The sequence below is a fragment of the Nerophis lumbriciformis genome, linkage group LG37, assembly GCF_033978685.3.
Source record: "Nerophis lumbriciformis linkage group LG37, RoL_Nlum_v2.1, whole genome shotgun sequence".
Taxonomy (NCBI): domain Eukaryota; kingdom Metazoa; phylum Chordata; class Actinopteri; order Syngnathiformes; family Syngnathidae; genus Nerophis; species Nerophis lumbriciformis.
In genome coordinates this window covers 8882501-8894563 of record NC_084584.2, presented here as the reverse complement: position 1 = coordinate 8894563, position 12063 = coordinate 8882501, and the positions used below count along the sequence as shown (strand labels likewise).

At 41.1% G+C, this 12063-nt stretch overlaps 1 protein-coding gene across 1 annotated transcript in view; it reads right to left on the bottom strand.

The window, feature by feature from the left end:
• Positions 1-2378: 2378 nt before the first annotated feature.
• zte38 (zebrafish testis-expressed 38) overlaps positions 2379-12063 on the bottom strand; it is a 10580-nt gene continuing 895 nt past the window's right edge. The window contains exons 2-12 of the mRNA XM_072912543.1: positions 7975-8119; positions 5652-5715; positions 5528-5564; positions 5442-5462; positions 5343-5369; positions 5195-5262; positions 4987-5135; positions 4683-4918; positions 2639-2681; positions 2528-2572; positions 2379-2464 (exon numbers count right to left, since the gene is read on the bottom strand). Of these exons, the coding sequence (XP_072768644.1) occupies positions 2379-2464; positions 2528-2572; positions 2639-2681; positions 4683-4918; positions 4987-5135; positions 5195-5262; positions 5343-5369; positions 5442-5462; positions 5528-5564; positions 5652-5715; positions 7975-8119 (921 nt within the window). The remainder of the gene's footprint in view (positions 2465-2527; positions 2573-2638; positions 2682-4682; positions 4919-4986; positions 5136-5194; positions 5263-5342; positions 5370-5441; positions 5463-5527; positions 5565-5651; positions 5716-7974; positions 8120-12063) is intronic.

Below are 12063 nucleotides of genomic sequence, written 5' to 3'. Positions count from 1 at the left end.
TACACCCCTGCTTACACCAAACCCCGCCCCCACCCCAAGCCTGCTCCCTCACACATCAACCCCCCCCTGTGCGTCGGTTGAGGTGGGCGGGGTTTGGTAGCGGGGGTGTATAATGTATCCCGAAAGAGTTAGGGCTGCATGGGATTCTGGGTATTTGTCCTGTTGTGTTTATGTTGTGTTACGGTGCAGTTTGTCATTCTTGTTTGGTGTGGGTTCACAGTGTGGCACATTATTAGTAAGAGTGTTAAAGTTTTTTTTATACCGCCACCATCAGTGTAACCTGTGTGGTTATTGACCAAGTATGCCTTGCTGTCACCTACGTGAGCAAGCGGAAGCACCATACAACATGTGGCTGATCAGGCACGCTGGTTGAAGTGGGCGCTATATGCTGTACCATCACGGCACGCATGACGCCGACAAGTGCTATTCATTCAAAACCTGCGTGCCGCACCAGTCTAAAAAATCCATATAAAGGTGTGGGCAGCGTGTCTGAGACCCCTGGTTTATACATAGCACAAAGCAAAAAAAAATTTTTATATACAGTGTTATTTCATTTAAAATTTCAAAAATGTTTGCGGCTCCCATTGTTTTCTATAATTTGTGAAACTGGTCAAAATGGCTCTTTGACTGGTAAAGGTTGCCGACCCCTGCCTTAGACGCTATACCACAGGTGTCAAACTCAAGGCATCATTTTATCTGGCCCACAAACACCTGGAAATGATATGTGTCAATAAAGTACTTCATATTTTCTCACTAAATGTCATAGATTTTTTTCGTTTTGACAGAAAAAATATATGTACTGCTTGAAATTGCATGCCTTTCAAACTTTAATAGTATCCATTATTGCAACAAATATTACAGTATATTATACGAAGGTCCTGGGTAGTCTTGGGTTCAATCCCGGGCTTGGGATCTTTCTGTGTGGAGTTTGCATGTCCTCCCCGTGACTGCGTGGGTTCCCTCCGGGTACTCCGGCTTCCTCCCACTTCCAAAGACATGCACCTGGGGATAAGTTGATTGGCAACACTAAATTGGCCCTAGTGTGTGGATGTGAGTGTGAATGTTGTCTGTCTATCTGTGTTGGCCCTGCGATGAGGTGGCGACTTGTCCAGGGTGTACCCCGCCTTCCGCCCGATTGTAGCTGAGATAGGCTCCAGCGCCCCCCGCGACCCCAAAGGGAATAAGCGGTAGAAAATGGATGGATGGATGGATTATCATACTTTCCAAACATGTTTTTGTCTAAATAAAAAATATTTAACTTTACAGCAAACTACCCATCAAATAATACAAACGACAATACATTTTACCTTGTTCTTTACAGCATATTACCGTTTTTTGCGTGAAAATTCTGTTGACTGAGCTGCCAGTTTTTGACTGTAAAATCTAGGGTTGTTGTTTTTAACGGTGTAAATGGAAAGACAGTACATTTGTTTTTACAGTAGAAAAACTGGCAACTCAGTTGCCAGAATAAAAAAAACATTTGTACTGTTTTTCCATGAACAATATCATGTTGTAAAAACTAACGTCAATTTAACACAAACATTCTGGCAACTAAGCTGCCAGATTTGTATCTGATTCTAACTGTTCCAACTCCAAAATATTCAGTCTGTTCAAAATGGTGTGCTCTACTTCAACAATTAAAAAAAAAATTCCCGGATGTCCAAGAATTCCCAGTTTTCAGGGCCATTTTCCCCATTCAAAATGAATTGTCTATTTTTTTAAATTTCCACAATTCCCACATTTTTCAACCAATTCAAACCATTCTAACAACAACACATTCAACTCATCCAACTAACACTTTCCCAAGTTCCAAACCAAAATCTGTTTTTCCTGGAAATTCAAACTCTTCAACATTCAAACCATTCCAACATTCATACTACATTCTGTCAGCATTTCAGTTCAACTTCAGCATTCACACACAATTCCTTCAGGAATTGCCTCACATAGTTGTATATCCTGTAGCGGGGCACTAATTGTTCTCATCATTGATGGCTAGGTGGGATGTGACCAGTCATAAGGAGACATCACTTGTTGTTGTTGTGGAAAAGAAGTCTGATAATAAACTCACCATCTCTCTCGCCTCATTATCTCCACTCCCACAATCCTTTCATTTTTCCACATAATGCCTCTTTGCATGTCTTCTCACAATCTTTAGCAAGGGAAAAAAATCGACATACTTTTATGGTCAAATTATTTATTTATGAACAATTTAAAAAATATATAATTTCATTACTGAACAATTTAACACCAAAACAATGTTACCATATGAAAAGTCCCATTAACATTGTAACATCCTATAAGAAAAAGAAAAGATCTAAATCAAGCATAATGTAACGATACAGTAAACAATAAAATGAAGAAACTGTAGTTTGTAATTATCACTTGGACATATTTTTGGTGAATTGTGCAGTTACACTCTTCTTCTTCTTCTCTTTTTTGGTGGCTTTGTGCGTGCCGTATTTCTCTAAAATACAAACGAGTGAACAAAACATTGCTGTCCGTTTAAGTAACCTGACTTGGGTATTACCTACCTTCACCAGAGGTTTGGTGGGTTTCTTGAACTGTGCAGACTCTGTATAAAGAAAGTGTATACGGTCAATGGCTGGATGTGTTCAATGGGAAGAACCTACAAACTTACCATCGTCAGAGGGCAGATCATTGGGAACTGTCTTGAAGGGGCCCTGGAGCAAAATGGAAAGCAGACTTAAATCATTTTCACTGCTACACACATGGTAATATAACTTGTTAGGCATGGGGCCGATATTCGGTAAGTCAATTAACAGACGGTTGTGATTTGAACTTCATGAAAAAGACTGAAAATAAGCCGGAGGTCCAGGGTGGGGTGACAAGCTCTTGGTTTTTCAGCAATTGAACATGCAAAAATTAGCTAAAAAAAAAACACCATTTAAAGAAGTTTTAGTGTTCAAAGAATTGAAAAACCATCAACAGAGTTGACATAAATAAATAGCCCATTCATCCAAATGAATCACTATGTCTGTTTCAGTCACTATGTTGTTAAGTCACTACAGTAATTACAACTTGTGTTCACATCCACAGGAACCACATGGGTGAGCCTACTCTATACAGTATTTACAACCTTACTAGTGTTCACTTCACAGCCACAAATGGTGGACGGATGTTAGCTGCTAGCTAACAAGCCATGTCTTAAAGTAGCTCTTCCTGAGGGTGTTTCAGTGTTATAACTTCACCTTTATCTTTACTTTTTACACCAAACTGCGTCCGTTCTCCCTTTTCGGTCTACACACTGTGTCTGCTTGTAAGTACTCAGTGTGTGTGTGCTGCCGAACATGCTCCGCTGCTCGTAAAACCAGCAATGTCACGATAAATTATAAATAAATTCAAAACCGGTACTTTTCAAACAGAGTACCGTTTTTGATTCATTAGTACCACAATACTATACTAAATAAATGATAAATGGGTTATACTTGTATAGTGCTTTTCTACCTTCAAGGTACTCAAAGCGCTTTGACAGTATTACCACATTCACCCATTGATGGCGGGAGCTGCCATGCAAGGCGCTAACCAGCAGCCATCAGGAGCAAGGGGTGAAGTGTCTTGCCCAAGGACACAACGGACGTGACTAGGATGGTAGAAGGTGGGGATTGAACCCCAGTAACCAGCAACACTCCGATTGCTGGCACGGCCACTCTACCAACTTCGCCACGCCGTCCTAGTACCGGTATACCGTACAACCCTAATTAGAGATGTCCAATAATGGCTTTTTTGCCGATATCCGATATTCCGATATTGTCCAACTCTTAATTACCGATTCCGATATCAAGCGATACCGATATATACGGTCGTGGAATTAACACATTATTATGCCTAATTTTTTTGTGATGCCCTGCTGGATGCATGAAACAATGTAACAAGGTTTTCCAAAACAAGAGAACAACTCCAACTCAAATTATGGAAAAAAAGTGCCAACATGGCACTGCCGTATTTATTATTGAAGTCACAAAGGGCATTATTTTTTTTAACATGCCTCAACACAGCAGCTTGGAATTTGGGACATGCTCTCCCTGAGAGAGCATGAGGAGGTTGAGGTGGGCGGGGTGAGGTGGGGGGGGGGGTGTATATTGTAGCGTCCCGGAAGAGTTAGTGCTGCAAGGGGTTCTGGGTATTTGTTCTGTTGTGTTTATGTTGTGTTTCATTGCGGATGTTCTCCCAAAATGTGTTTGTCATTCTTGTTTGGTGTGGGTTCACAGTGTGGCGCATATTTGTAACAGTGTTAAAGTTGTTTATACGGCCACCCTCAGTGTGACCTGTATGGCTATTGACCAAATATGCATTGCATTCACTTGTGTGTGTGAAAAGCCGTAGATATTATTTGATTGGACCGACACGCAAATGCAGTGCCTTCAAGGTTTATTGGCGCTCTGTACTTCTCCCTACGTCCGTGTACACAGCGGCGTTTTAAAAAGTCAGAAATTTTACTTTTTGAAACCGATTCCGATAATTTCCGATATTACATTTTAAAGCATTTATCGGCCGATAATATCGGCAGTCTGATGTTATCGGACATCTCTAACCCTAATACATGTATATTCATATATTAGTCATTGTTAAACGTGGCCCTCTGAGGGCAACCGTAACTGCGATGTGGCCCTCAATCAAAACGAGTTTGACACCCCTGGTTTAGTAGCTTTGTGACACTCTACCTGTGTGGTGGTTTTGCTGATGTCTCTTTTCAAACGAGGAGGCAGCTCCACCTCCTCCACATGTTTTTGGTCCTGAAGCTTCTCCAGGCGACCTTGCTCAGCAGACACCCGCACTTGAAAGGTGTGGAAGGTGGTCTGGACCTCACCCAGGGTAAAATGCACGGCCGTGCCTTCGAACCACAGGCTGTCACATTCCCCCTCCTTGAAGCCCGGTGGCTCGTAGTCAGCAGGAGTGACTGAGGGACAGAAAGCGTGGGATGATTAGCAGATGTTTGCTCAGCTGAGGTGGTCTGTGGTCTCTCACTGTCGTCGTAGTAGTAGAGCTTCATGGTCATGTGGATGTTGTTGGGGAGGGCGTTGAGGTTCTGCATGAGCAGGAAGAGCTTCCTGATGAGCAGCACACAGGCGCTCTTGGTGTCTTCCATGGGGACGTGCACCTCCACACCGTTCTTACTGCAGTTCTACAAGGGTTATTTCACCTCCCAATAACAACACGCTACCTGCATACACACCTGAGTACATCCATCTCTGGCCCCTCATCAGTGTACTTGAATTTGAAATTGTAGGACTCGACAATGCACTGCAAAACCAGACAATTATTGCTTTCAGACTCGTACTGAGCAGGTTCAGATATATTCTTTGGCTGCTGACAAAACTTACATTCGGTTCATCCGGATCGGTGTACACCTAGATTCAGCAACGATACAGTCAATGGCAGCTATTTTCTACTTCCAGCGCCTATTTAAGGGACTCACTCACCCCAATGAAGACAACTTGGAGCTGTAAGAGTCATGTGCAACATGAGTTGGGATACAACACATTTGAATCCAAATGAATGTACTTACATATTGTTTGTCCAATGCATCGAAACAGCCGATCAACCTGGGAACAAAATAACCAAAGCTGTGAAAATGGCATCACCGGTGTAGTCCTGTTAGACAAGGCACAGGACTAAATCATTTAGATCACCATTTTACAACTTTGCTGGGACCCGGAGTGCTGCAGTTCTCACGCAGAACTTTGATGCACAGATCTGGGGGGAAAAAGTACAAAGAAGCAAGAGCGTTTAACTGTGGAATTGTAACTGTTTTGTTTTCAATTACAGTGGCATTTCAATTTAAGAGTAGGGTTGTACGGTATAGCGGTACTAGTATAGTATAGCGGTACTAATCAATCAAAAACGGTACTATACTCTGTTTGAAAAGTACCTGTTCCCCATTTTTATTTTATTTTTACAGGCATGACGTGGTTTTACAAGCAGAGGAGCATGTTGGGCAGCGCACACACACAGAGTACTAACAAGCAGACACAGTGTTTAGACAGAAAAGGGAGAATGGACGCATTTTGGAGTAAAAAGTAAAGGTGTAGTTATAACACTGAAACACCCTCAGAAAGAGGTGCTTTAAGACATGGCTAGCTAGCTAGCAGCTAACGTCCATCCACAGTGTTTTAGCTACCGGTAGTATCATTATCACTGAAGGACGAGGAATAGCTAAACATGCTTCACTACACACCGTAGGAGGATACAATAGCTCACCGGCATCACAATGTAAACAAACGCCATGGGTGGATCTACACCTGACATCCACTGTAATGATACCAAGTACAAGAGCATATCTAGTCGATACTACTACGATTACATCGATATTTTTTATTGTCACAAAATCTTCTTTTCCTTTTTTTAAAATTCACATTATGTTTATAAAGTCAGGAAATACGTCCCTGGACACAAGAGGACTTTGAATATGACCAAAGTATGATCCTGTAACTACTTGGTATCGGGGATGTATACTGTATATATATATATATATATATGTATATATATGTGTGTATATATATATATATATATATATATATATACATATATATATATTAGCATTAAACAGGCACTGAGTGAGCACAATGTGTCCGTCATGTCCTCATGTGTCATGTCTTTTTATTTTTTCGGACTATAATGTGCAATAATATTATATGTCTATATGTATATATATATATATATATATATATATATGCATATGTGTGGATATATACATATATATAGATACATATCTTCTTTTTTTTAAATCTTCTTTTAATGTTTATATTACTAAATTATTGTGTATGCAGCTTAGGGGATCTGCTCCAATTTCATTGTTCTTTGAACCTGTTCACTGTAATAATGACAATAAAACTCTATTCTATTCTCCTATATTCTATATATATATATACCGGTATATATATATGTATATATATATATATATATATATATATATATATATATATATATGTCATGTTTATTAATTTTATGGGTAGTTTTCTGTAAAGTTAAGTATTTTTATCTAGACAAAAACATGTTTGGAAAGTATGATAATATACTGTAATATTTGTTGCAATAATGCAGTGTTTTTCAACCTTTTTTGAGCCAAGGCACATTTTTTGCGTTAAAAAATGCGGAGGCACACCACCAGCAGAAATCATTAAAAAAACAAAACTCAGTAAAAAGTCGTTGTTTGCAATTGTTGGATATGACTTTAAAGCATAACCAAACATGCATCACTATAGCTCTAGTGTTTTAGTTCTTGTCTTGCGCTTCTATTTTGGTGGCTTTTTCTTTTTTTGGGGTATTTTCCTGTAGCAGTTTTCATGTCTTCCTTTGAGCGATATTTCCCGCATCTACTTTGTTTCAGCAATCAAGAATATTTCAGTTGTTTTTATCCTTCTTTGTGGGGACATTGTTGATTGTCACGTCATGTTCGGATGTACTTTGTGGACGCCGTCTTTGCTCCGCAGTAAGTCTTTGCTGTCGTCCAGCATTCTGTTTTTGTCTACTTTGTAGCCAGTTCAGTTTTAGTCTCGTTCTGCATAGCCTTCCCTAAGCTTCAATGCCTTTTCTTAGGGGGCACTCACTTTTTGGTTTAAGCATTAGACACCTTTTCACCTGCAAGCTGCCTCCCGCTGTTTCCCACATCTACAAAGCAATTAGCTACCGGCTGCCACCTACTGATATGGAAGAGTATTACACGGTTACTCTGCCGAGCTCTAGACACTCAACAACAACAACACATCATTTGCAGACTATAATTACTGGTTTGCAAAAAATATTTTTAACCCAAATAGGTGAAATTAGATAATCTCCCATGGCATACCAGACTGTATCTCACGGTACACTGGTGTGCCGCGGCACAGTGGTTGAAAAACACTGACATAGAGTACACATATTTAATCCTGGATGCAGAATACGTGCCTGCATTACACTTTTGTTTATAATGCGACTTTTCTTTTCTTTCATGTGTGTTTTAATTGTGGCGTTTACCTTCCAAATATCTGGAGCGGTAAGCATCTTCAGGGAAGATGCCCCTGAGGTAAGTGATGGAGGACACGGCCACCGCCATCATCCTCTTGACGAAGACCAGGGAGCCCTCTTTCTTCTTCAGGTCGTTCGGAAACAATCCCGTCCACTTAAAAACGTTAAAAGACACAACTTTTAAAACACAGTACGTTTTGCTAGATTGTAAGGTATGTCGATCGAGAGGGTGAGTGACGTTCATACGTTGGCAAAATTCAGTGTTTTATAGTTCATAGTTAATAGTGTTAATCCCACATTCTTTATTTTCAAGTACATTCTGGTTGTCTCATTCAGTAAAAAAATTTAAAATTCCATTCCGTTTTTTAAGGTAGTCTGTCATAACGTTTTTAGCTTTTATCTACAAACCCAGTTTCCATATGAGTTGAGAAATTGTGTTAGATGTAAATATAAACGGAATACAATGATTTGCAAATCATTTTCAACCCATATTCAGTTGAATATGCTACAAAGACAACATATTTGATGTTCAAACTCATAAACTTTTTTTTTTTTGCAAATAATCATTAACTTTAGAATTTGATGCCAGCAACACGTGACAAAGAAGTTGGGAAAGGTGGAAATAAATACTGATAAAGTTGAGGAATGCTCATCAAACACTTATTTGGAACATCCCACAGGTGTGCTGGCTAATTGGGAACAGGTGGGTGCCATGATTGGGTATAAAAACAGCTTCCCAAAAAATGCTCAGTCTTTCACAAGAAAGGATGGGGCGAGGTACACCCCTTTGTCCACAACTGCGTGAGCAAATAGTCAAACAGTTTAAGAACAACGTTTCTCAAAGTGCAATTGCAAGAAATTTAGGGATTTCAACATCTACGCTCCATAATATCATCAAAAGGTTCAGAGAATCTAAAGAAATCACTCCACGTTAGCGGCATGGCCGGAAACCAGCATTGAATGACCGTGACCTTCGATCCCTCAGACGGCATTGTATCAAAAACATCAATCTCTAAAGCAGGGGTCCTCAAGTACAAATCTTGAAGGTCCACAAATGTTTTTTTTTAAACAGGCTGGGTCCGTTTATTATCGGTCAAGCTTATATAGTAGCAGGAGGTAAGTAGTTTAACATTTTCTTAAAATTAACAAAAATAAAATAAATATCCAATAAAATACATGAAATATTTTCTTTGAAACAAAAATAAATAAGAACTTTGAAAAAATGTGTCCTCTGCATTTGACCCATCCCTTGATCACCCCCTGGGAGGTGAGGGGAGCAGTGGGCAGCAGTGGCGCTGCGCCCAGGAATCATTTTTGGTGATTTAACCCCCAATTCCAAGCCTTGATGCTGAGTGCCAAGCAGGGAAGAATGCTGGTATGAGCTTTTAAACATAACCCGTTAACTGCTGCCAATCAAATGGTGAATAAGATACTCTTTAGGGTTCATATGTTTGTAAATCTGACTGTGATGAAGTCAGTGCCTCACCAGCCATCAACCTCACCGCACGTTACTGCTCTGTTGCTATTTGTTGTTGTGTCATCTTGCTTGATGTTTCATATGACTTTTTCAGCCTCATGATTTCTTTTTTTCTTAGCTCTGAATCATGAGGAAATGTCTCTTCAAATTCGCGGTGCTCTTTCAGATAGTGACGTTTCAGATTTTCACTTTTCACCAGAGCAACAGTACTGTTGCATATTAGACACATTGGTCTGGTACTTGCAGTAGGTAGGATGAAAACATATTGCTCTGTCCATTCTTCCTTGAAACGTCGGTTTTCCCTGTCCACCTTTCTTTTACCAGCCTGAGCCAACTTGGAGCATGCCATTGTGATTTGATTCACATTCAGTGACTGACGAGTGAACAGTTAGCGAAGTAGCGATACGAGACAACTGTGTGCCTGCAGCGAAAGGTTCCATGCACATGTGTATGACCCAGGTGGTAACAGCCTATCAGCGCGTCGTTGTGATCGAGATGACAACCCATACCCCGGAATTAGCCAATCAGAGTGGCGTTCTCTCGCTCTCGCTCTCTCTGAGAGAGAGAGAGAGAGAGAGAGAGAGAGAGAGAGAGAGAGAGGGACGGAGTGAGTGAGACACGAGAAGTGTAAACGAAACGTGGAGATATTTGACTAAAAACAACGAAGAACGTTGACTTGCGCTAGCGATAACTCACAGATGAATACAATTATTATATTTTTTTATAATAATTATAATTATAATAATAAAAATTAAAAAAAATTAAAACTTTTTTTTTTTTTTTTACTATAATTCGTGCTGGGTCCGGACATGGACCGCGGTCCGCCTGTTGAGGATCACTGCTCTAAAGGATATCACCACATGGGCTCAGGAACACTTCAGAAAACCACTGTCACTAAATACAGTTGGTCGCTACATCTGTAAGTGCAAGTTAAAGCTCTACTATGCAAAGTGAAAGCCATTTATCAACAACATCCAGAAACGCCGCCGGCTTCTCTGGGCCGAGATCATCTAAGATGGACTCATGCAAAGTGGAAAAGTGTTCTGTGGTCTGACGAGTCCACATTTCAAATTGTTTTTGGAAATATTCGACATTGTGTCATCCGGACCAAAGGGGAAGCGAACCATCCAGACTGTTATCGACGCAAAGTTCAAAAGCCAGCATGTGTGATGGTATGGGGGTGCGTTAGTGCCCAAGGCATGGGTAACTTACACATCTGTGAAGGCACCATTAATGCTGAAAGGTACATACAGCTTTTGGAACAACATATGCTGCCATCTAAGCGCCGTCTTTTCCCTGCTTATTTCAGCAAGACAATGCCAAGCCACATTCAGCATGTGTTACAACAGCGTGGCTTCGTAAAAAAAAGAGTGCGGGTACTTTCCTGGCTCACCTGCAGTCCAGACCTGTCTCCCATCGAAAATGTGTGGCGCGTTATGAAGCGTAAAATATGACAGCAAAGACCCCGGACTGTTGAAAGACTGAAGCTCTACATAAAACAAGAATGGGAAAGAATTCCACTTTCAAAGCTTCAACAATTAGTTTCCTCAGTTTCCAATCGTTTATTGAGTGTTGTTAAAACAGGGGTCGGCAATCCACGGCTCCGGAGCCGCATGCGGCTCTTTGATCACTCTGATGCGGCTCAGCAGCTTACTTGCTGTACCCCCCAATGTACCCGTGAAATTTCCGGATTTCATTGCCTCTCGAAGAAAACTTCCGAGATTATTATTCACCGATTTTCACCCTTACAGCTATAACAAGGGCGTGCCATGATTGTATAACATTTGGCGCCCTCTACATTCTGTATTAACAGCGTACCAGCCCAACACTTGTTATACGCTATACATCTTCTGTTTGCACACGTATGTGACAGCAAGGCATACTTGCTCAACAGCCACACAGGTTACACTGACGGTGACACCATATAACACAACTTTAACACTCTTACTAATAATGCGCCACACTTTGAACCAAAACCAAACAAGAATGACAAACACATTTCGGGAGAACATCTGCACCTTAACACAACATAAACACAACAGAACAAACACCCAGAATCCCATGCAGCCCTGACTCTTCCGGGCTATATTATACACCCCTGCTACCACCAAACCCCGCCCCCACCCCAACCCTGCTCCCTCACACATCAACCCCCCCCCTCTCTGTGCGTCGGTTGAGGTGGGCGGGGTTTGGTAGCGGTGGTGTATAATGTATCCCGGAAGAGTTAGGGCTGCATGGGATTCTGGGTATTTGTCCTGTTGTGTTTATGTTGTGTTACGGTGCAGATGTTCTCCCGAAATGTGTTTGTCATTCTTGTTTGGTGTGGGTTCACAGTGTGGCGCATTATTAGTAAGAGTGTTAAAGTTGTTTTTGTACCGCCACCGTCAGTGTAGCCTGTGTGGTTGTTGAACAAGTATGCCTTGCTGTCACCTACGTGAGCAAGCGGAAGCCTCAAACATCGTGTGGCTGTTCAGGCACGCTGATTGTAGTGGGTGTTATATGCTGTATCATCATGGCACGCATGACGCTGACAAGCGCCATTCATTTTGAACCCGTGTGACGCACCAGCTTTCAAATTCCATATAAAGGTGTGGGCAGCGCGTCTGAGATCCCTGGTTTAT